Source organism: Mustela putorius, unplaced genomic scaffold, assembly GCF_011764305.1.
Source record: "Mustela putorius furo isolate JIRA1106 unplaced genomic scaffold, ASM1176430v1.1 tig00003942_pilon_pilon_pilon, whole genome shotgun sequence".
Lineage (NCBI taxonomy): Eukaryota > Metazoa > Chordata > Mammalia > Carnivora > Mustelidae > Mustela > Mustela putorius.
In genome coordinates this window covers 10,732,008-10,757,998 of record NW_025422087.1, presented here as the reverse complement: position 1 = coordinate 10,757,998, position 25,991 = coordinate 10,732,008, and the positions used below count along the sequence as shown (strand labels likewise).

At 36.9% G+C, this 25,991-nt stretch overlaps 1 protein-coding gene across 4 annotated transcripts in view; it reads left to right on the top strand.

The window, feature by feature from the left end:
* Positions 1-3,750: 3,750 nt before the first annotated feature.
* SPART (spartin) overlaps positions 3,751-25,991 on the top strand; it is a 38,139-nt gene continuing 15,898 nt past the window's right edge. The window contains exons 1-8 of one of the 4 annotated variants that reach the window (XM_004770785.3): positions 3,751-3,890; positions 7,112-7,923; positions 12,173-12,370; positions 14,400-14,564; positions 17,945-18,068; positions 22,696-22,890; positions 23,915-24,073; positions 24,153-24,243. In XM_004770785.3, coding sequence (XP_004770842.1) covers positions 7,114-7,923; positions 12,173-12,370; positions 14,400-14,564; positions 17,945-18,068; positions 22,696-22,890; positions 23,915-24,073; positions 24,153-24,243 — 1,742 coding nt within the window. In that variant the 5' untranslated portion in view covers positions 3,751-3,890; positions 7,112-7,113. Of the gene's footprint in view, positions 3,891-4,030; positions 4,053-4,094; positions 4,227-7,111; positions 7,924-12,172; positions 12,371-14,399; positions 14,565-17,944; positions 18,069-22,695; positions 22,891-23,914; positions 24,074-24,152; positions 24,244-25,991 lie in introns of those variants that run through there. The other 3 variants (XM_045069598.1, XM_045069599.1, XM_004770783.3) reach the window with 3 other exon arrangements.

Here is a 25,991-nt window from a genome sequence, read left to right as displayed (position 1 = left end):
CATCCTGAAGGCCAGACACGAAAAATCCACAGATAATACAATCTTCAGTGAGGAAACACTGAGCTTTTCCTCTACAGTCAGGAAAAAGCCATGATGTGCACTCTCACCACTGTTATTTAAGATAGTACTGGAAGTCCTAGACTTGGCAATCAGAAAACAAAAAGAAATAAAAGGCATCCAGACTGGAAAGGAAATAGTAAAACTTTCACTACTTGCAGATTACATGATACTCTATATAGAAAACTCAAATATTCCACCAAACAATTGTTAGAACTGACACACGTATTCAGTAAGGTCACAGGATACAGAAATCAGTGTACAGAAATCCATTGCATTTCTATACAGCAATAATGAAGCAGCAGAAAGAGAAATAAAGGAATCGGTCCCATTTACAAAAGCACCAGAAGCAGTAAGATACTTAGGAATAAACCTAACCAAAAATGTAAAAGATCTGTACTCTGAAACTATAGAATGCTGATAAAAGTAATTGAAGATGACAAAAGAAATGGAAAAACATTCCATGCTTATGGGCTGGAAGAACAAATATTGTAAAAATGTCTATACTACCCCAAACAATACACATTTTATGTAATTCTTATCAAAATACTACCAGCATTTTTCAGAGCTAGAACAAACAATCCTAAAATTTGTATGGAACCACAAAAGACCCAGAATAGCCAAAGCAAACTTGAAAAAGAAAAGCAAAGCTGGAAGCATCACAATTCTGGACTTTGATTTATATAAAAAGCTATCATGATTAAGATAGTATGGTAGTGGCACAAAAACAGCCACATAGATCAATGCAACAAAATGCAAAATCCAGAAATGGACCCACAATTATATGGTCAAGTAATCTTCAACAAAGCAGGAAAGAATATCCAACAGGAAAGAGTGTGTTCAACAAATGGTGTTGGACACCATTTGGAAAACTGGACAGCAATATGTAAAAGAATGAAACTGAACTACTTTCTTACACACCATATATAAAAATAAATTCAAAATAAATGAAAGATCTAAATGTGAGATAGGAAACCATCAAAATCCTAGAGAAGAACACAGCCAATAACCTCTTTTACCCTGGCCATAGCAAATTCTTACTAGATATGTCTCCCAAGACCAAGGAACAAAAGCAAAAATAAACTATATGGACTTCCTCAAAATAAAAAGCTTGTGCACAGTGAAGCAAACAAGCAATAGAACTAAAAGGCAATCTAGAGAATGGGAGAGGATATTTGCAAGTAATATATCTGATAAAGGGTTAGTATTCAAAATATATAAAGAACTTATAAAACTGAACACCCCAAAAAAACAAATAATCCAGTTAAAAAATGGGCAGATGACATAGACATTTTTCCAAAGAAGACATATAGATAGCTAACAGACACATGAAAATATGCTCAACATCACTCATCATCAGGGAAATACAAATTAAAACCACAATGAGATACCACCTCACACCAGTCAGAATGGCTAAAATTAACAGCTCAGGAAACAACAGACATTGGCAAAGATGCAGAAAAAAAACAAAGAGGAACCCTCTTGGACTATTGGTAGGTATGCAAACGGGTGCAGCCACTCCAGAGAACAGTATAGAGGTTCCCCAAAAAGTTAAAAATAGAACTACTCAACCATCCAGCAATTGCACTACTAGGTATTTACCCAAAAGATAAAAAAAAAAAGTACTGATTCAAAGGGAGAGATGCACCCTGATGTTTATGGCAGCATTATCAACAATAGCTAAATTATGGAAAGAACCCAAATGTATATGAATATTACACAGCCATCAGAAAGAATGAAATGGTGCCATTTGGAATGACATGGGTAGAACCAGAGAGCATTATGCTAAGCAAAATAAATCAGGCAGAGAAAGACAAATACTATATATCTCTCATACGTGGAATTTAAGAAACAAAACAGATGAACCCATGAAAAAAAGAGAGAAGCAAACTAGGAAACAGACTCAACTATAGAGAACAGACCAAGGGTTCCTGGAGCAGAGAGGTAGGCAGAGGGATGGGTTAAATGGATAATGGTTAATGGAGGGCACTTGTAGTGATGAGCCCTGGGTGTTGTATATAAGTGACCAATCACTAAATTCTACACTTAAAACTAATATGAGACTGTTAAGTAATGGACATTCAAATAAAAACTTGAAAAAGGCAAAACAAAACAAACAAAGGAAATGTCAGTCCTTTCACCTTTGTTTTTGTTTTTTTTTTTTAAAGATTGCTTTGGGTATTCTGACTCCCTTGCATTTCCATGTGAGTTTAGGATTAGCTTGCAATTTCTTCAAAATAGTTGTCTGGGATTTTCTTAGGGATTATGTTCCATCTGTAGATCAATTTGGGGAATATTGCCATTATAACAATATTCAATCTGTCTTCAAATGTGGAATGTCTTTCCATTCATTCAGGTCTTCAATAAACTCTCTCAGCAAAGTTTTGTAGTTTGGGGTGTAGAAGTCTTGCACTTATTTTGTTAAATTTATTCCCAAGTTGTTGTGTTTTTTTTATAGTATTCTCAGTGACATTCTTAATTTCATTTTTGGAACTTTCATTGCTAGTGTTTAGAAATACTATTGATTTTTGTATGTTGATTTTTTATCCTGCAACTTTGATGTAGTTAGTAGCTCTGTAGTAAATTTTAGGGTTTTCTATATATGACTTTGTATTTAGAAATTTCATGTTTTTAAACACTTTAACTTTTATGGCTATTTCAGTAACTTAAAGTTAGATTTAAGTTTATGTACTAATGATGCAGAGAAGTATGATAGGTGATCAAGAAAAGACTTTCCCGAATAAAGAAATACTGTATTGGGATAAAATTTCATGAAGAACTAAGGAAATGCAGATTCAGAAATAAAAGGAATGATGTAAGATTTCATATTAAAGACAATTTTGTTCCTGTAGTTTTAAAAAATTGATGAAGGATATCACGTTGCCTGGTATTTAGGTACCACTGTCTACGATTTAGAAGGGTTATATAGCAGTTTTATTTTAAAATGTCAATTTACCATAAAACAATTTGCATCTTTTGCAACTATTTACATCAGATGAAAATTTTTATGTATGGTCAATCTAAAAATGAGGGGAAAGGTGCACGCACAGTCACATATTCCAGAATTCTTTTAGGGAGTAGAAGAGCAAAATCATTTAAACCATTGTACTAACGTATATCTTCCTAACTGGGTTTTCTCTCTGGGATGACTGTTACCTTTCTTGGATTTGGGGAAATTCCCAAATGGCCCCTACCTTAAAAGCCTTGCCCAGTGTTCATCATAATGATGAACAATGTTCATCATTATTTAACTTCGACATTAATTAATGTCATCTATAGCATTTTAGTAATTTTAAAGACGTTTTGGGAAAAGGTAAGGTACGTTCACTTTGATTTTTTCCCCTTTTAGCCTCTCACATTCATAAATGGTATTCGTATGGTTGCTACTTATTCTGAGGAGTCAGGAATTTAACATTGATCTCCGTTACATAGACTTTTAGTGCGCGCGCACACTTCTAGACTTTTACCATTGGAGGTTAACTGTCTTAGAATACATTAATAACAAAGATTAGGTGCCAGAAGAGTTGAGAGAATCAGCCTTTGTTCTCCCACGTGCACCGAGTCCAGGGCTCCCTCTAGCCGTGACGGCTCTCACTGCCCACCACTCTTTCCTAGCCCCTCCAGCGGCCCTGGTTCCGCGGCGGAGAAAGATATTGCGCAAGCGCGGGGGCTGAGGACGTGGCCGCGAAGACCTGGACTGGGGGTCCGCGCTGAGGGCCTGGTTCGCGTGATTCTCTGAGGGCCTTCTGCCCTCGTCCTTTTCTCTCGGCAGAGTTTCAGCTGGACTCTGCGATTCGAAGCTGAGTGACGTCTCCCCACACACCATTTTGAAGGTCAGCGTGGGCAGGACTTGGCCTGCACGGGCCGTGGGTAATCAGCCCCAGTGGGCGTCTCGCGAAAGCCGACCTGTGGGTTCCTACCGCGGGAGCGAGGGCTGACGGGCGGGGCGGCCGCGTGACGTGGCGCGCTCTGGAGCGCGCGACTTGGAATGCTTTGTGAGTCCCGGCGTTGGGTCGCGCGCGCGTGTGAGGCGCTAAGAACCACGGGACCCGACCCGGCCCAACGCTTCGTAGCGGCGCGGCGTCTGAGGGAGCTGGTCGCTGGGCTGAGGCAGCCGGGCGGGGAACTCTTCAGGTGGCGCCGAAGCGCCCGAGGTCTGGAAGGCGCAGGTGGGGCAGCGGCTGGCGGGGAAGGATTCGCCCTTGACGCGGGGCCCCCACCCCGAGACGGGCGGGTCGCGTGAGCGCCCCGGTCCCCGCGGCCGGACCGGGCGGGGGGAGGGGCAGGGTAGAGAAGGCCCGGAGCCCTCATCCAAGTATCAGACGTGGAACTTTAGTTGAAGGAAGCAATTTCGAGAGGATACTTTGCGAAGTTCTCTTAGCCCCGTCGTATATTTATGGGACCTCTGAGCCCCGCGCTCCCTACGCCCTTCACTCCTGTTTACTGGCTAACGCTGCCTCCCACTCGCACCCCTTTCATCGTGCACTTGGAACATCTCTGTCCACCATTCTTGTGCTGCCTCATACGCGCTGCTGCCTCATACGCGCTATTTACTTGGCTTCGAAAATGGCTGTGGTTTTGCCCCCTTACAGCTTCGTGAAAGTTCGGTGGTCTTTACAGAACGTCAGCAACCAATAGCAATTGTTTGGGGGCATGGATAGCGTTCGGGTTCTGCTCTTTCGAATGCATTTGTTCATGTTCCTTAGGGATCCAGCATCGCAGAGGCCCTCTCCGACCTAATTTCTATGTCTGGAAAAAGTTTCTCTTGGAATGTGCACTGTTTCCTGACACGGCATTATTGCGTTACCGTCGAGTGGGCTCATTTTCCCACCCACTAATGAATTGTTTTACTCTGTCACTTAAGGATCCTCGAAATTTACTTTATTGCATTGTAACAATGGATTTGCGATCAAATTCTTGCAGCTTCTGAAATACCGGTAAATATGTAAGAATTCAGCAGGTTTTCTTTGAAATGTCCAAAAGCAAAACCAAGAAAAAGGAAATGTAAGGATGTCCCCAGTTACAAACGGAGCTATTTCTCAATTGCTGTCCTTTGCAATAACAGATCCCATTTGGAGACATTTTATAGGAAACCTGTTTGAAACAGGAGGGTTTTATGTTGGTACTTTCTCACCTGTGGGGCTTTCTGAAACGTCATTTGTGTAGTTCCTCTGACAAGAATGGATGGGAAGCTATTGGAGTGAGTTGCATACAGGTATTTGAAAAAGTTCCATCTTCGTTTTTCTTGTAAAGGGCCAGGTAGGCAGGCATTAGAGCATTTTCTGTATTGGAGGCTATTTGTGATGTTGCCGGTAGCTTGTTACTGGCTTTTGGGACTTGTGGGGTTGAACTAAGTTGTCAGGTATTTGATTCAGAATTTTGCCTTTTTTCCCCGGATTTTTTTTTTTTTTAAGCTTACACATATGCACACCCACACATAGTTATGTCTGAACCAAACACGTTTTACTCCTTTTACTAGAATGTTTCAAAAAATAAATGCGCTATTTGTATCTGGAACCAGGGTTTAGGTTGGGATTTAACATGATTATACTGGTGCGGGTATGTTTTATTTAATACTACAGATTGACATTTCAAAACTTTCTGTTCTCAACTTTAAAAATGAAAGTATGCAAGGGGCGCTTGGGTAGTACAGTCCTTTAACCTGCTGACTCTTGGTTTGGGCTCAGGTGGTGATCTCAGGGTGTTTTCCGTTCAGGTGGTGAGATAGTGCCCCGCCTCCCGCTGCACACTCACAACCCGAGTTGGCTTAAGACTCCCTCTCCCTGTGCCCCTCCTCACCTTAAATAAATAAATCAATCTTTATTATTTCTTCTTCTTTAAAGACTTTAGTTATTTGAGAAAGAGCACAAGTTGGGAGAGGGGCAGGGGGAGAAACAAGCTCCCAGCTAAGCAGAGAGCCTGAGGCAACTGGATCCCAGGACCCCATGATCATGACCTGAGCTGAAGGCAGATCCTTAACTGAGAGACTTAGGCACCTTCGAATCTTTAAAAGAAATTTTAAAAATAAAAAAGTATGTGGAATCATGTAATAACGGTTTTTGTCTTTTCAAGCCACTTGATAAGCTCTTAACTGTGATTAGGGATATCACAGGTATTATTTTTAAAAATCTTTTTTTATTCTTTTAAGTCCTATTCTGCAGTTCTTACCCTTGTGAAATGCATTTTCTCAGAGACTTCTGAGAATATATCAAATCCTGGAATAAATCCCAAATTAAAAATGCAGTATTTTCATGCAGACTTTTACTTTCTGTGCTGAAATTCCCCACTACATTTCCCCTGATAGATTTCCAGGTGTTTTTCCCCTGCTAAACTTTTTTTTTCTCTCCCAAGATGAAGATTGTAGCAAGAAATGTTATTTAGCAACTGACCCATGGAATTACACCATCATCACCACTCCCCCACCCCTCCCCACACTTTCCTTTTCATTTTCTCCAGTGACACATTATTTCAGGAAACCTTTCAGCATACTGTGCAACATAAGCTTTGATATGTAGGTATACATACCTACACTTATACACTTTTTTAAAGGATTTATTTATTTATTTATTTGAGAGAGAGAGTGGGCATAAGCAGGAAGAGCAGAGGAAGAGAGAATCCAAAGCAGACTCCTTGTTCAGCACAGAGCCTGACTCAGGGCTCAGTCTCACGACCCTGAGATCATGACCTGAACTGAAATCAAGAGTCGGATGATTAACTGAGAAAGCCACTCAGGCGCCCCTCAACCTCATTTTTAATTAGCTGGATATAATCTGGATTTATATTATAATGGATTTTAAAATGAGGCTCTTTGGTTCCAACATTAGGTACATGGTAGGAAACATTTATTTATTACATGAAACTGTAACAAGAAAATTATTCAGTAGATATATTCTAACTTATTCTCCCTGTTTTTATTTAAGGATTTAGGAACAAGGGCATTTAGGAATTTAGAATTCCTCTTTTCTTGAAATATGTTTAGGTAGGAGAAATTGATGATAATTCAGTAAACAAATAGTTAAATTAGATAATTAAAATAATATTTTCTCTTCGACAGAAATGGAGCAAGAGCCACAAAATGGAGAACCTGCTGAAATTAAGATCATCAAGGAAGCATACAAGAAGGCCTTTTTATTTGTTAATAAGGGACTGAATACAGATGAATTAGGTCAGAAGGAAGAAGCAAAGAACTACTATAAGCAAGGAATAGGACACCTGCTCAGAGGAATCAGCGTATCATCAACAGAGCCTGAACACATAGGTGCTGGGTGGGAATCTGCTAGACAGATGCAACAGAAAATGAAAGAAACACTGCAGAATGTACGTACCAGGTTGGAAATTCTGGAGAAGGGTCTTGCCACTTCTCTACGGAATGATCTTCAGGAGGTGCCCAAGTTATATCCAGAATTTCCACCTAAAGACGTATCTGAAAAGTCACCAGAGCCTCAGTCCTTTAGTTCACCTCCTCAGCACACTGAAGCAAATGGGAACACTTCAACAGCGAGTACAGGGTTGGTTCCTGCACCTACTTCTTTATCCTTACCATCTCAAAGTCACCCAGCAGAAGCACCTCCTGCTTATACTCCTCAGGCTGCTGAGGGTCACTACACTGTATCCTATGGAACAGAATCTGGGGAATTTTCATCAGTTGGAGAAGACTTTTATAGGAATCATTCTCAGCCACCTCCTCTTGAGACCTTAGGGCTAGATGCAGATGAGTTGATTTTGATACCAAATGGAGTACAGATTTTTTTTGTAAATCCTGCAGGGGAAGTTAGTGCACCTTCATATCCAGGGTACCTTCGAATTGTGAGGTTCTTGGATAATTCTCTTGATACTGTTCTAAACCGTCCTCCTGGGTTTCTTCAGGTAAGCCAAAGAAAAATGTAAACATAATTTGAAATATGTATATATACATTATTATTATTTGCCAGTATTTATTATGGGTCCATGACAATAAGTGCAAAAAGATCACTCTAGTTCTTTATTAATATATTCTGTGAAATTTATGAGCCTTAAGTGTCTATGTGTTTAATAGCTTCTTTTTTTAAAGATACAAAATTGTGTTACTGTTTTTTTCAAAATTGTGTTTCAGTATTAAAATTGTGATGACAAGATCTAAGGGGCATCAGAGCATTCATCCTTAAAATTTTAATTCTTTACTGAAGAAGAAACTTAACAACTTCAATTTCAAAAGTGATTTATGTAACTCATGTGAATGTGTTACTGTAAACCGCCTAAATGTTGTCAAGCCCCACCTGAGGGGTTGATCTGGGCTAGATCCAGCCCAGTATGTAGAACAGTGGTCCTCAACCAGGAATGATCCCCCCACCTACCCACCCTCCAACCCAAGGACATTTTGACAATGTCTGGAGACATTTTTGGTTGTCACAGGTGGGAGGTGGGTTGTACTACTGCTACTGGTATATAGTAGATAGAGGCCGGGGGGACTGCTAAACCTCTGAACAGGATCATTTTCATCAGTCAAAATTAACCCAAAATGTTAATCATGCAGAGGTTAAGAAACTTTGGTATATAAGTAGAGATTGTGGTGATAATTTAAGACGCATTTCTAACATTCCAAGCAGATAAATTTATTGGCATGCCCTTGGTTGAAGAGTAAAAACTGTTGCTAAATAACAGCTGGTGTTGTTAGGGCACTGCTGTGGAATTAATGAAATATTCTAAAGGCAGTATTTTGAAGGTGATGTTGGAATAACAATCTGTTTTTTAAAAACTGGACATCAGTACAGAGAATTGGGTTCTAGAAATGAGGACTCCTTTACACTGGGTATAACAAAGAATTTTGCATGCATGTAAAGAAGATGATTGAGCAAAGCAGGTCTTCTTGTTCAGAGTCCAGATGATGCAGTTGGTTTAGTTACAGCAGTAGTAACCTAGATTGATTTTGTCTTTTTTGGTATACTCCACTTTCAGTTCTTACGCAGGTTTTACATGGAATCAACTTGAAAGTTGTTTAAAGATAACTGGAGACTTACTAGGTGTGTTTAAAGGAGTTATTGTGGGCATTGGTGAAAAAAATAAAAAGACTTCATTATTGGATAGGAAGAATATTTTATATATCTGTAGGTTATTTTAGGAAGAATCTTTGAGGTAGAAAGAGTGGACATTATTGATTGGAATTGTGAGGAGGCTGATTAAAGCTGTAATACTTTCTGCTGACCTGGTAGTAGAGCTGTGTCGTAATACTGGAATTTAAAACCTTTGGTTGGGGAGGTGAGCGGGTGCCTGGATGGCTCAGTCAGTTAAGTGTTAGACTCTTGATTTCAGAGCAGGTCATGATCTCAGGGTTGTGTTATGGAGCAGAGCTCCACATTGGGCATGGAGCCTGCTTAAGATTCTCTTCTCTTCCTTGCATACCCAAGCCTTTGGCTTGGGTCATGATCTCAGGTTCCTGGGATGGAGCCCCATGTCTGGCTCCCTGCTCTGCAGGGAATCTGCTTCTCCCTCTCTCTCTGCCCTTCCCCTCCTGCTTGTGCTTCTCTCTCTCTCAACTGAATAAATACAATATTAAAAAAAAAAAAAATTCTCTCTCTCCTCCCTCTCCCTCCCCAATGTACACACATTCATAATACATACATACATACATACATAAAATAAAGTACAATAAAAATGAAAAACTTTGGGGGCTCAGGCTACTGGAGATGATGGAAAGTGAGTATCAGAAACACTCTACTTGATTCCATGAGCTCAACCATTAAAATGATTTGTTCTCTAGTAAAAATTTGTCCTGTTTGAGTGCTTTAAATAAAGTGTTTTTAATCTTTCTAGTATCTCCTATTTTTGGTTGTAAATAATAAATTGCACCCAAAGTTTAATTTGAGTATCTTGAAGAGGGTCTTATTTTCATGTATTCAGATATTTCTAACAGTGACCTAAAGGCAGTTAACATGTGTTCACTGAATGTCTCTGTTCTAAAAAACAAACACTAAATCAACTGAGTATTAGAAGTTAAATAAAATTTTTTAAAATATAACTTCTTAAACTGCAGAAATCCCTGTAGGTCTGTTTGTGAAATTAGAAATTAATTTGGTCTTAAGTAGGCAGGCATAGAATTCTAGGGTTTCTAAAAACTATATTTCTTTAGGTTTTAGTTTAATATACTTTTTAAACCTATTAAATTTGTAGTCAGTTCATTAGAACTTAGACATAAGGTTGTTCTCTGAAAGTGAATCTGGGAGAAATCAGCCTGTGGGGGATAAGCCCTCCAACCTGTAATGATCTACTATTACAGGTAGATCATTGAGAAAAAATAGACCTTGAGAAAGGTCTATAAAGTTTTGGTTCAGAAGATTTGGATACCCCAGTTAAATCAAGGTGTCCAGAATGTAGAGAAATCATAACAATAAAGGAAACTTTATCAGATTTTAGTTCTTTTAAGTACAACCTTTGCAACTTTGTTTTGTCAGTTTCATATCTCTGCTATTATTACTTTCTCAATATTTCAATTTTTTTTTGAAGATTTTATTTATTTATTTGACAGAGAGAGATCACAGTAGACAGAGAGGCAGGCAGAGAGAGGGGGGGGGGAAGCAGGCTCCCTGCTGAGCAGAGAGCCCGATGCGGGACTCGATCCCAGGACCCTGAGATCATGACCTGAGCCGAAGGCAGTGGCTTAACCCACTGAGCCACCCAGGCGTCCCTCAGTATTTCAATTTAAATGTCTCATTTGTTGGCTTTCCTGGGTGGCTCAGTCAGTTAAGTGTTCAATTCTTGACTTCAGCTCAGATCATGGTCTCAAGGTTAAGATTCTCCCTCTTCCTCTGCTCTACCTCCCTTCTCTTAAATAAATAGATAAAAGATACATAGATAAATAGATAAATAAATGTCTCATTTGTTAATTTTATTATCCCAACCAATATAACAGCTGGGAAGTTGAGGGATAGATGTATTTCTTCTTAATATATTGAAATACATTACTATTCAAATTTAAATAATCTGATATATTACTTAAAGTCATTTCATATACCACTTATGGCAATACATCATACTTTGGAAGACACAGTAATCAGTTTTATTATGACTTCTCTAAAGCTTGACTTGTAAAAGATGAAGAAAAGTGGTGTTTGAGGTGACTGAAAAAGAGAATTTATAAAAGAAGAATTTAAAAAGGGTTATTAAGGATTTTCCAAGAAAGAATCAGACTTGGATACTCTGATCCTTTTAGGTTTATTCTGTTGGTCAGAGATGATGGCAGTGTACCAGAATTTTCCATTTTTGTTATATGAAATCTTTCATGCTTTTTGATTCATTTAACAATATTTTGATAGAATGTAATGTTCTAGCTATGTCACATCAGGTTCTCAGACTTAGTAAAAAAAAAAAAAATTAAGCAGCATTGTGAAGGCTGGGTTTCTTTTTTTGTTTTTTGTTTTAGATTTTGTTATTAAGAGAATGTACTGTGGAGTGAGGGGCAGAGGGAGAGGAGAGAGAGAATCTCAAAGCAGACTCTGTGTTATCATGACCTCGAGATTGTGACCTGAGCCAGAATAAGTCGAATGTTTAGCCAACTGAGCCACCCAGATGCCTCTGTAAATGCTGGGTTCTAATTAAAGGAATTGTTTGGCTTCTCTGGTGCCAGATTGCTTGTGTCTAAATACTGTCTCCACTTTTTTCACAGACTCAGAGCAACTTAATTAACCTCTTTGTGCCTCAATATTCTTGTACATAAAATGACAATATCTAACTTCATGGAATTGCAAGCATTAAATCAGTAAATACATGTACTTGAAAATGGTTTGATTTTATTTCCACAAAAGCAAGTCTAATTTGAATTATAAAGAAAGTCTTAATTTACTTTGTTATTTATTTTAAACTAAACTCATTATTGGTTATCTGTGGGCTATTTAAGGCCACTAATTTGAAGACTATAGTAGAGAAATAACAGTTTTAGGACAGTTCTTGTGAGTGATCTACACAAAGATCAGACCAGCAAATGGCTAAGTTTTAGTGGGGATTTGTTGATGCTCATGATTTTGTAAAGTCTTGTAAAATGCATTTAGAATTTTGAAATGTTCTATGGTATAACAATTCTCAAACCAGTGAAAACCTAGTTTTATTCATTGGTTTTTTTTTTTTTTCTAATTAATCCTTTCAGGTTTGTGACTGGTTGTATCCTCTAGTTCCTGATAGATCTCCAGTTCTTAAATGTACGGTGGGAGCCTACATGTTTCCTGATACCATGTTACAAGCGTCAGGATGCTTTGTGGGGGTTGTCTTGTCTTCTGAATTACCAGAGGATGATAGAGAACTTTTTGAGGACTTATTAAGACAGATGTCTGACCTTCGGCTTCAGGTAACTTGTGTGATCATCTTTAGAATGAAATCTATTTTAATGTAAGCACTCATTTTTAAAGAAATTGTAATAGGATGTTATATGATCAAAATTAGAAAAATGAGAATATATAATTTGCTCGTGTGTTCACAAATACTAGTTAGAAATTGGCCATAAATAGTGAAAAAGATTTGGGGCTTTAGCGTCAGTTTACCTGGATTTGAATTTGAACTCTTGCATTAATAGCTGTTTTACTAAAGTTATTGATCTTTTTAGTTTCTCTATCATAAAATGGGAATAATATTTACTTTATTGGGCTGTAGTAAAGATTAAAGTTTAATACATTAACTGTCTTATATCAGTGCTGACAAGTAATAATGTTCTGTGAATGTTAGCTCTTGTTATCACCACAGTCTTCCTGTTCAATTGGAAAAAAAGCCTAATGGGACTGAATGGTGAAGTGAAGGTAATTTTGGCATTAGCAGATGGGTTATGTTGGACATTTTAAGGATATGATTGTCATTTTGAGGAAGAAACAGGTTTTACTTGAGGGAATCGTCTTTGTTCTTGTGATAAATAAAACTAAATAAAGAGAAAATAAAGTGCAGTTTAAAATATGGTCTGTCATCCTATGAACTTGCCTAATTAAGCTTTTATTTTTTTTTCTCCCCATGTGTTGATCTGTCATAAGGAGTTAAAATACAGAGTATTAAGGAGAGGTGTTCTCAGGTATTCTTCCCCATCCTGATGTACGACAATAGGGGGGAAATATTTTTGATTCTGAAGTTGAAGGATATTGACAGCATGATAGTATACTCTTTTATTCACCACTTCAGTCAATGTATATTTAGAATCTCTTCTTTAACGAGGTAATATGTTAAATGATGGATAGGAAGACAGAACAAGAGACTGACTTTAAAGATACCATTTAATAGCTCCTATTCTCAGGCACTTACATTCTGCTAAATAATCCAATGCAGGATGATGACAGGTAATGAAATAAAAGTTCAGGAAAGAGATCAGGGAATATTTAGCAAAATAGTTGCCTTTGGGTTCAGTCTTAAAACTTCCATTCCTGTTTTCTTAGGAAGTAGAATACACTTTCATTCTACACCTATCTTGAAAAGATCACAGGTGACAAGAACAGACTACTCACTAAGCATAAGAGCAGGGTCCTCTCTAGCGTTAGGTGTACGGACCGTATTATGAGAATGATCTGGTGATCAACATACACTTTACCATAGCCAATGCTATACACTTAAACTATGGTAACAAAACATGTGGTACCCTTACAGAAATGTGTGTAGCCTCAGTGTGCTCATGGAGAGTAGTTGACAAAGGCAAAAACTTGGTCAAATGGGAAGAGTTCAAGTCTTAGCTTTGCTATTTACTGGCTGAATGAAATGACATTCTTAATTATTTCAGATCTATCACGGAGCAGTTTCTCCCTTTACCCCTACATTCATTGGACCTATCTTACTTTTATATGTTTACTTTTTGGTTGCGCGTCATTTTTAGTTTGCTGTGTTGTCCCAGAACTTCCAACTGTAAATGGAAGTTAGTTACTAGCTATAATTTTGACTTGTCTTTACTCTTAAGTATTCATTCAGCAAAGTATATGTGAGCAAAAATTAAGTGCAAAAACAGAAAACAAAATCAGTCTTCCAACAATGCAGAGTGGTTAAACTGGACATGAGTTTTGTTCATTGCCTTTGATATCATTTAGTTTTACACATTTCCTAAAACTTACCATTTGTTATTTAATTAAATTCAAATGTAGCTACATCTGACTTAGTGATAGCTTATACTAACAACTTCTCTAAGTTTATCTTTTATGCTTTGTCTTTAGAAATTTGGTTAAGCCCATATGCTGTGAACTAAAGAACTCAAGGGATTGAGGTTTGGTGATGAGATAAAAGTATAGAGGAAAGACCGGCAAAAGTGGTTGTACTTATAGACTGTTAAACACATCAGTGTTTGAACAAGCACATTATTATAACACAATTTAGAGAAAATTCAAATTTGATCTAAGGTTTAGTCTACCTCCTAGGCAAACTGGAACCGGGCAGAAGGAGAAAATGAATTCCAAATCCCTGGAAGAGCTAGATGCTCCTCTGACCAACTGAAGGAAGCCAGTGGCACTGATGTAAGACAGTTGGACCAAGACAATAAGGATGTGCGTCATAAAGGAAAAAGGGGGAAAAAAGTAAATAAAGTAAGTAAAAAAGCAATAAGGTGGTATGTGTGTGTGTCCTATTCTAATGGTACCTTTTACCAGTTTCAATTATTTATAAAGTCTTATCCCTGTTTACTAAAGCAGGGCAACTTTCAAATTCACAAACTGATCACTGGCAAAAATAATTAGAATCAGCTTTAATATTGTTTTTATTGTTTAATATTGTTACTTACCCTGTTTTAAAAGATATTCTATGTTTTGGGGGATAGATTTTTTTGAAGTATTTGAGAAATTTTTGTATTTACATTAATGTTGTTCTCTACCTTCCTTAATACACCAGAATCTTGGGGTTACGTATGCTTTTCCTTACACCACCATTTTTATTCAGTCCCTTGTTTCTTTATGGATGGTTATCAGGAAAGAAAATGAATTTTTTTAAAATATGTTTAGTAGTAGAACGCCTTGGCACAGTCACTTGAACATCTGACTTTTGGTTTTTGACTCAGGTCTAGATCTTGGGGTCCTGGGATTGAGCTCCACATCCAGTTTTATGCTCAGCACAGTCTGCTTGACACTCTTTATCCCTCTCCATCAGCCCTTCCACCCCCCACTTGAGCATTTACTTTCTTATAAGTAAATAAGTCTTTAAAAAATATGTTTAGTAGTTTTTCATTTCTTAGATCCTGAGTATATGATATGTTCCAAGTGGCAGGAAGTTCAGTAAGGTTTTTTAGTGCTAGAATGCTGAGCATTCTGGAAAAGTTAAATTTCTTATCTCAAGAAATTTCTTGTCTGTTGGGGAGGACAGATTAGTAAAGAGGATTTCTAGCCAGTGTGATCATTAGATGAAGGTACATAGGTTATATAGTAGGCTAGATTGTACCATCTAATATACAACCTAGCTTCATCAATAAGTGTGAGCCTATAGTAGTGTGGGAAGCAGTAAGGAAGGCTTCTGAGAGGGCATTGTGACTAAGATAACTCCTGAAAGATGAAGCAAAATTTGGTCATACACATAGCAGTTTGAAGGAGATTCTGGGCAGAAGTAGTAACATAAGCAAATACATGAAGAAAGAAAATACCATTGTGTGAGTATTGAATTACAAAGTTTTGTATTGTTAATTGTTTTATTCCATATTGTAAGTGCTCAATAATTATCTTAGCATTATCATACCACTTGAATAGTCCGCACTTTAAAATTTTTTTTAAAAAATTGTATTTATTTGAGAGAGAGAGAGAGCACAAGCAAGATGGAGGCAGAGGGAGAAGGAGAAGCAGACTCCTGCCCAGCAGGGAGCCTAACATGGGGCTAGACCCCAGGACCCTGGAATCATAACCTGAGCTGAAGGCAGACACTTAACCAACTGAGCCACCCAAGTACCCCTTGAATATTCTACATTTATTTGTAGATTATGTTGAACATCTTAGACCAGCTTTGTGGAGGACACTGGGAGTCCAAGATGGTGCCAAGAAATATATTTATTAAAAATTTTTTAAAAATTTTTAATTTGCATAAAAAGCAAATACAGATGGTACTTAGTGAAAAGTAATTCTGCCTCCCATTCCTATCTATCCCTTAGCCACCTACCTCCTTGCTCTAGATATATTATTGCTAGCTTCTTATCCTTGCAGATACATTCAAACATATAAACATACACATTTATTTTGTGTGTGAATATACGTGTATATGCACACATTCACATAAGAATATGAATGGAAGACATACTGTTTTGCGCCTTTCTTTTTACTTAGTATGTTTGGAAATTTTTCACATCATTTAAAACTTCTATTTTTAAGAAATTTAATTTGTTAACTAAAAAAATCAAATTATATAAACAGGTATATACATTGAAAAACTCTACTCCCACTTTTGTCCATGTCATTGTCCCTGCCATAGTAGGTAATCACTTTTTATCAAGATCTTGTGTTTCTTCCCTAGGTTTCTTGAGGCAGGTAAAAGCAAATAAAAACAGATTTCTCTCCCTTTCTTATACCAAAGGTATAAGAATTTATTTGAATAAATAAATTTATTTGAATAAATAATTTATTTGAATAAATTCTGGGGATCTTTCAGTGTTATAAATGGAGAACCCTCTCACTCTTTTTTATAGCTACCTCATATTTCATTGTATGGATTTATGATAGTTTTCTCTAACCAATCTATTGAGTCATTGGATGATTGTAGGCTTTTGCTATTAGAAACCGCTTCAGTGAGTAGCTTTGTAGATCCATTGATTCATACATTTGCAGGTAATTCATCAGATACACTCTTAGAAGTGGGGTTACTGAGTCAGAAAATAAATACATTTGTAATTTTGATAGATTTTGCTAAGTTGCCCTCCCTAAGGACTATACTCTTTAGCACTTCCACCGGCATCGTGGGAAACCTGTTTTCTTCATAGCTTAGTCCACAGAGTGGGTGATCAGCCTCTGTATTTTGGCAGTCTGATAGATAAGAAATTGTGTATTGGAATATCGTAATTTGCATTGATTTTATTGTGAGTGGTGTTGTGTATCTGCTTAGGGGTTCTTTGAATTTTGTGTCCTGTGGGATGTCTACTCTTGTCATTTGTCCATTTTGGATTGCTAGTCTTTCTTCCTGATTTCCGGGGGCTTTCTATGTATTAGGACTTTGGCTCATTATTTAAGATAGAAGTTCCTAATATTATGTTCATTTTGTCTTTGGGTTTTAATTAGGAATGGCTTCCCCTCCCCCCACAGAAGTTTTCATTTCATTTTTAATGTTTTATATTTTAAGTGAAGTTCTCTTCATATTTCCATTGGGAAGTTTGATTTTCAAGAAATTTTAGAGTATTATGAGGTCTGAGTTAACCTGCTGTTAATTTCTTAGAATGAATAAATTTAGCTTTGACATTTTAAGTGTTGACTCTAGTTCTCATAACAACTGTTAAATTAGCAAAATGCAGGTATATCTGTGTCCCTATTTCCATTTAGATGGAATAGCAGTGTTTATATATTTTTACTTGCTTTTACTTGATTTCTATAAAAACCAGTTTATTTGGATACATCCTTCCTTACTGATTGAGTCATATAACAAATGTTTTAAATCTTACTGAGTATCATGTGCATACTGCCATCAAGGGGTTGATAAGTTTATGAAGGAACTCATAATCTCATCAGTTTAAATATGATTTGATAAATGCTATATTGGAAGTATGTTGATATTTAAACCTTACTTTCCAGGGAGACCTTATATAAGACCAGGATATTTTTAAGCTTTATGGCAGTTGTGGTATTTTGCTTTCTGTTATAAAATATACTGGTAACTATGTTGGCTGGAGGTATTTTTATTAATTATATCTAACATTTGTTGGCTTAATATTTTATTACATAATGCTTATTATATTTTCCCATTATAATTTTTCTTTATTGTTTTACATTTGAAACATTTTTACTAGGCTAAAGACACTTCAAGTGAAGAAGTTAATCTGAGTCACATTGTACCCTATGAACCAGTTTCAGAAGAAAAAGCAAAGGAATTACCTGAATGGAGTGAGAAAGTGGCTCAAAATATTTTGTCAGGTATAACAGTAATGTTAATTTTTTTTCCCTGTAATGTGAAACCTTTGAAATACATAAGAGAATACTTAGAAGGACAGTATTTTGTATTTTGGTTCTAAATGATCATTTTATAAATACTTTAAAACAGAGGAACTAGTCTTTTAGAACATTATATATTATCACATAGGTAGAAATTCTTGACTATTTTCTGTTTCACTCTAGGGAAAATTGGTAGTCAAAATCTTTGGGAATCCCCAGGCTCTCAGGATAGCTCTTCTGAACATAAAATTAGTCTTCAATCCTTTTCTCCCCTTTTCCCCCTTCCTCTTCTTCTAAAAAAAGTGATGAGGAACTCATCCCGTCTTTGGAAGCAAAGTAGCATTCCCTAACCACACTGCAATGGAGGTATGAAGAGACCTGAGGATTATAGCTAAGCTGTTTGGGATGTAGGCTGTACTATTTAATTCTGGTTAGAAAGGATATCAGATCAGTTATTTTAAAACCAGAATTATCAGGGCACTTGGGTGGCTCAGTGGGTTGAAGCCTCTGCCTTCAGCTTGGGTCATGATCCCAGGGTCCTGGGAGCCCCACATTGGGCTGTCCTCTCAGCAGGGAGCCTGCTTCCCTTCCTCTCTCTCTGCCTGCCTCTCTGCCTACTTATGATCTCTGTCTGTCAAATAAATAAATAAAATCTTTAAAAAAAAAACAAAACCAGAATGATCGTTACTGACATGTCTTTCCACGTTTATTCGTTAACATTTTGGCTTTTCAACTGTTTTAGCTCTCAGATTTTTAGACCTTCTATTTTATTTTTAAAAACATTGCCAGTCACTCTTTAGTAAGCCAAATTTGTGACCCTGTAAAGAGATCTTGACCAGTCATTTAAAAGACTGTCAATATAGATTTCCATCACTGCACTAAAAACCCATTAAAATAATAAAGATGTCTAAAGCAGAGGAAACCTTCAACATGAAAAACCAACAAACTAAAATAAGTGAAAATTAATTAACTAATATTTTGCCCATGTCAGAGAGCTTCTAGAGATAAGACAAAGCCATGTTTTTCAGTTACAATTTTAATACTTAAAATTTAGCCTTGATAAAGATTTTCAAAGACGTTCTAAAGAAAAATCTTCACTCTTACTATCCTGTCCCATAACTTTACAGATTGCTAGGCTGTTAGGTCAGCATTCAGAAATTTTGCCTATATTCACGTATAAGTAGATAACTAATTTCAAAGGTTATTTTCTTAAGTTTTTTTTAATTCTTACTGCTCAAGATAGTTCTATTTATTATTCCTGTGTGACAAACCATCTCAACCTTAATGGCATCAAACAACAAACATTTGTTTGTGGTACTGTGGGCCAGGTATTCCAAAAGGTCACAACAAGGATGGCTTACATCTGCTTCATGATAGCAGGACCTCAGCCAGGAAGACCCAAAGACTGACTAGTGACTCAGTAGCTGGGGGCTGGAATCATCTGAAGTCTCCTTTATTCACAAATCTGGCATCTGGGTTAGAAGAGCTCAAAATCTAGGACTGCCAAATAGAGTACCTAGACATGATTTCCATGTGTTTGACAGCTTAGCAACCTTAAGCTAGTCAGGCTTCTACATGGTAGCCCAGGGTTCCAAGCATGAATGATAATAGGAAACAGGCAGAAGCCACATATCCTTTCTAACAAATTCTTAGAAGTTTCCAGTATCTCTCACTACAAGAAGATAACAGATTTAAGGGGATGTGACATAGACCTACCCCACATCTCAATGGGAGGAATGTCAAGGTCATGTTGAAAGAACATGAACAGGTGATACTATTTGGCTACTTTGGAAAGTATTGTAGGCCACTAAGTTTGTTTGTTTGTTTGTTTGTTTGTTTTTTAAGATTTTATTTACTTATTTGAGAGAGACAGTGAGAGAAGGAACACAAGCTGGGAGAGTGGAAGAGGAGAAGGAGCCTTCCTGCTGATCAGGGAGCCCAATGAAGGACTCAATCCCAGGACTCTGGGATCATAACTTGAGCTAAAAGCAGACACTTAACGACTGAGCCACCCAGGTGCCCCTCTATGTCACTAAGTTTTAGGCCTCCTAAGTACCACACAGATTACATGTACTGGTTCTATTCAAAGAGCAGAGTACCCTTAGAATCAGCTAATTCTGGGGACAGATCGCTTTAGAGATTTCAGAAAAAATCTGAGTGGTGCATCATTTGAAAATTAGCAAAAATCACACTCTGATAACACTTAGGGGACTGCTTTACTACTTGAGACTTTAGTAGGCTTTTACAACTCTTTTCTTTTCTTCTTATCTCCTCAGTTCTAACAATAGCCCTAATAGTTGGTTACATTAAAATTATTTAACTGCCACTCAGAGTATATACCTCTTTATGTGCTTTTTAATAGGTAGAATGAAAACCAACTAGCTCATCAAATACTTAAGTTACAGGTAATAAAAAAAAAGTGGCAGAAAATATTCAAGATTTACTCCAGGGAAAGTGATCTGATCTGTCCGGAGACAGTTTCTACCTGACTCATGCAGGCTCTATACAAAGATAAGTAATCAGGGAACTAAAGAGCTTAATCACTTTATCCCATGGTTTGTTCCTATCTAGTGTGTGAAGATCAGTAAAGATCAGTAAAAGTTACAGTACGGTGTTTTGTGAATATAAAAAGTGAAAAAACATGAAGTTACTGCTTAAAATTTACCTGTGTAGCATATTGGCTTGAAAGGCTAGAATTACACATTTAAGAAGGCAACTGCCAAACATTTTAGATGGCGATTTTAATAAGCTCATTTGGGAAGAGGTAGAGGATCATCAACTATAGACTGGTAAGAGTACCAGCTGCATTGGGTTAGATTTGAGCGAGATCATTTTAAGTCATCTGGCAATTTCTCATTTATTCAGCAAACATCCATTGCCTGGATGGCATGCCATTAAATGGTTGCATATAAGATTAATATGGATAGAGTAAATCTGTATCTTGCTCTACACATGCCATTTAAAAGATCTTAATAGCTACCAGTAAAATACTACATTTCCTGATCTTCTATTGTAATACTTAGGTTTTAAAGTATTATCTCTATTATACACTCTTTCATGGTGATAACTTCTTTATAATTTGCATCTAGTATTTCTCTTTCTCAATCTTATGACTTTTCACTTATCTAATTTCCATTTATTCTTAGTCATCAATGGACTCTGTCCCTCTTGTTTATTTTATTGTAGGAGTATAGTCTACTTAAGCTTTCCTTTGCTTCATTGTCATTTATGATTTCTCAGTCTTCCTTCTTCAAGTTCAGCCAGTTTTTTACTTCTTAAATCTTTTCAACCTGTAAATTAACAGCAAACACCTTATGTATATTTTTAATAGAGGTCTTCAGTCCCTACATTGTTATGGGAATTCTTTGCTGGAAGATACTTGTCTGGGTTTGAGACCTGGTCCTCCTGCAGGGGAGGACAGTGGGGGTAGTGTTTGAGCTAGAGGTGGAAATGTTGACTGAAACAGGAAGAGAAACACAACAGTTTTTCTAATCAGTTACCACTTGCCAACTTTATTTCATTGTTTTTTATTTATTTTTATTTTTCATTGTTCATATTTTTAAATAAACAGGATTTTCACATGTCACTGGATGCTTACTCACTCACCGGCCAGAGTAATTATATAAAAACCTTGCCACATACCTTTGGAGAATATACTTAGGTATTTTATATGTCTAGCTTTAAAAGCTGCTTTTTTCAGGGTATAGCCAAAAAGGAAATATTTAAAATTGTAAGCTCTCCAAGGCAAGGTAACGCCTTCTTCTTAGGGGAAACTATTCTCCTGGGGATTTTTCCTTTCTTTTTCCATCTCTTCCCACTTCTCCTTTCCTCAAGTGTACACAGGGACTTTTCACTAGAGAAGTCTATGCTATCCTGCTTTCTGTCTTGACAGTCTCATTTTTCGTGTATGATCTAAGAAACATTGAGCAAAACCAAAGGACTGGAACTACTCTCATGAGAAATGGCCAAACCATCTAGGCTTCCCGTTTTCTTCTTATGTATTGAGTATTCTCTCTTTGTCATTCAGGTTTATGATATAAATTAAAAGGTGTGGAGATCATGGGATTTGGGTTTGGGATTGAGGGAGGAACAGGACCCTGCCTTGTGCCTTTTGTCTAAAGCAAGCAAGCAAGAGTTCTGCCCTGATGTTTGAGATCTAGCAGGTTTATTGGTTTCTAATTTGCATCATTTGTGTCTAAACCCCTCAGCACTTCATAGAGGAAAAGTGGTACCTGGACTAAGGCAAGAACAAGGAAGCCTGGGTCCTCAAGCCAAATACTGTGTTATTGGCACCAAAACCCAAAATTAGTCCCTAACAATAGTAATAATAGTGTGATAAATAATGTATAGAGACCTACAAGTTGTAGTAGCAGCAGAGTATACAGAAATATGTTACTGAGTAATCTGTGACCTAAGTACTGAAAGATAAATTTACTTAGAAAAAGTGTATTCCAGGCAGAAAATTACAATTGTAAAGTTGGCTTAAAAGCTTATGGTGTGTTTAGGATCTGAACATTGAATTCCTTGGGTTTTTTCTTTTGATTTATTAAAGGGTTTATAGGTATAATCAGCTCTAATATTGTGGACTTCTTAATTTTCGTATAAAAAGGTGCTTCCTGGGTGAGCTGGGGTTTGGTCAAAGGTGCTGAATTTACCGGCAAAGCAATCCAGAAAGGTGCTTCTAAACTCCGTGAACGGATTCAACCAGAAGAAAAACCAGTGGAAGTTAGTCCTGCTGTGACCAAGGGACTTTATATAGCAAAGCAGGCTACAGGAGGAGCAGCAAAAGTCAGTCAGTTCCTGGGTAAAGTAACTTTGGAGGACTTTACTTCTTTCAGTTAAATTAAAAATGATCTCTTAATTCAGGTTAATCTAAATGTTCCTTTAAATGATTTAACCTTAAGAATAAAGGATTAGGACAAAGCAGTATCATCTTGCTACTCATAGTGGGATCTATAGCAACAACATCAACCTATCTGAGAGCTCTAGAAATATTTCAGATATTTGGTACACATTACTGATTCAGAAACAAGATCTCTAGGTGATTGTTATTTGCATATTAGTTTGAGAAACATTGGTTAAAGGATTATTTTGATGTGTCAGAAAGAGGAGTGTCCATGCCTTTGAAAAGGAATGGCTCTGAATGTATTTGCTATCCTTAAATATGACACGTTCTTTTAAGGACAGCTCACTGTGTCTTAGTTGGTGTGGAATTAAAGGGATGTATTGTTTGAATTAAGCTGATTCGGTGATTCTGATGTCAGCCTTCCCAAGTAACATGTCTCTTCATCTTCCTTGAGAATCATAGATCTAAAGTTTAGTATTTTAAGATAGCCAGATAACTCCTTAATGAATTATCATTAGATTTAGTAAGATTATCTTTTTGATATTCAGTATTCTTCCAATCAGATTTTGGTTTGTTTACTTTTATATAGATTTAAATACTTTATTACTATTTCAGTGAAATATTTGTCAATGTGGAGAAAACAGAAGTACACATAGCTGGAAAACATGAAAGATGGACCTACAAGTTTTGTATTGCAGCAATCTTGGTTTTTTGTTTTTTGTTTTTTTTAAAGCAAATTGCCAAAAAGAACATTATGTTTAAGAGGCAGTTTTATCATTAGGTTCTGCAAACGTGTCTTTAAACCAAATAATAGCCTTTGTTTAAAAACTGGCCAGCCTTGGTTCTCATCCTTATATAGAGTTGCTAAATTATGCAATAAAACAACTTTAGATGCTCATGTAAGAAATTTGCTAAAAAGTGGTAAAATCAAGGAAAGAATACATTTTTTCTAAGTGTTTCCCCCTTTTTATGGTTTCATTAGTTGATGGAGTTTGCACTGTAGCAAACTGTGTTGGAAAGGAACTGGCTCCACACGTCAAGAAGCATGGAAGCAAACTTGTTCCAGAATCTCTTAAAAAAGACAGAAATGGGAAGTCTACCTTGGATGGTGCTATGGTTGTAGCTGCAAGTAGTGTTCAAGGTAACAATGACCCATAAATTTACCTAGCAAGGTCCATTTGTTTTGCTGTAGTTTTACTTACTTCTAAATATTTTTGCAGGATTTTCAACTGTCTGGCAGGGATTGGAATGTGCAGCCAAATGTATTGTTAACAATGTTTCAGCAGAAACTGTACAAACTGTCAGATACAAGTAAGTTGAGTTTTATCATTTTAATGAATAAATCTGTTCTAACATTTGCAAGAATTCAGGACAGTTAAAATGACTGTGCTATTATTGAATATCTAATAAAACAGTTTTTTTACTCTGTTTTTTTTCTTTTTTTTTTTTTTAAGATTATTTATTTATTTGACAGAGATCACAAGTATGCAGAGAGGCAGGCAGAGAGAGAGAGAGGAGGAAGCAGGTCCCCACTGAGCAGAGAGCCCTATGTGGGGCTCGATCTCGGGACCCTGGGATCATGACCTGAGCTAAAGGCAGAGGCCTTAACCCACTGAGCCACCCAGGCACCCCTACTCTGTTTTTCTTAATATTTTTGGCAAATTAATAGAAATATGTGACTTTGCCTTATATTACTAATGGTTATATTTGTTCATCATTCATGCAATGAGTAAGCTTAATGAAAAAAAAAACCCTGCAGTTTCTGAATACCTTATTAACTGCATGTTCTTGTGATGGGTGATGTTTGCCAGTAGTTTTGATGGGAAAAACTTGAATTTTAATTAATCTGTTGTACCTTGTTAACATTAGCCCCTTCTGTATGTAAAGAATGTTAAATATTGCCACATCTTATTTGACTCTACCATTATTCATTCTTATTGGAATGGACAGGTGGTATGTTATCTATTTCCTATATTAAAATGTGGGCAAACATAGAAATGAGGGATCTGCCCAGGCTAATCTGATAGGTGTTAAAGGTGAGACTTAAAACAGGATCATCTGATTTTAGCTCTTTATTCTTTATAAGTCCTTGAGGAATCTAGTTCTTTTTTTTTTTTTAATTTTTTATTTTTTATAAACATATATTTTTATCCCCAGGGGTACAGGTCTGTGAATCGCCAGGTTTACACAATTCACAGCACTCACCATAGCACATACCCTCCCCAATGTCCATAACCCCAACCCCCTCAGCCAGCCCCCCTCCCCCCAGCAACCCTCAGTTTGTTTTGTGAGATTATGAGTTAATTATGGTTTGTCTCCCTCCCAATCCCATCTTGTTTCATTTATTCTTCTTCTATCCCCTTAACCCCCCATGTTGTATCACCACTTCCTCATATCAGGGAGATCATATGATAGTTGTCTTTCTCTGCTTGACTTATTTCGCTAAGCATGATACGCTCTAGTTCCATCCACGTTGTCGCAAATGGCAAGATTTCATTTCTTTTGATAGCTGCATAGTATTCCATTGTGTATACATACCACATCTTCTTTATCCATTCATCTGTTGATGGACATCTAGGTTCTTTCCATAGTTTGGCTATTGTGGACCTTGCTGCTGTAAACATTCGGGAGCACATGCCCCTTCGGATCACTACGTTTGTATCTTTAGGGTAAATACCCAGTAGTGCAATTGCTGGGTCATAGGGCAGTTCTATTTTCAACATTTTGAGGAACCTCCATGCTGTTTTCCAGAGTGGTTACACCAGCTTGCATTCCCACCAACAGTGTAGGAGGGTTCCCCTTTCTCCGCATCGAGGAATCTAGTTCTAAAAAATAAATCTAGTATGAAGGACCCGAGTTCCTTTCTTAGCTTTGAATTAGTTTAAAGCCTAATATTAAATTTTTATTTAGAAACCAAAAAGTAATATTCATGGTATTCTCAACTCTCAGTTATTTGTTTTAATTATCCACTCACAACATTTCAGATCATACTTACGTATCAGACATTTGTGTTCAGTGCTTTTTAATATATGTATTTAATCTTCAGTACTATTTTTTTT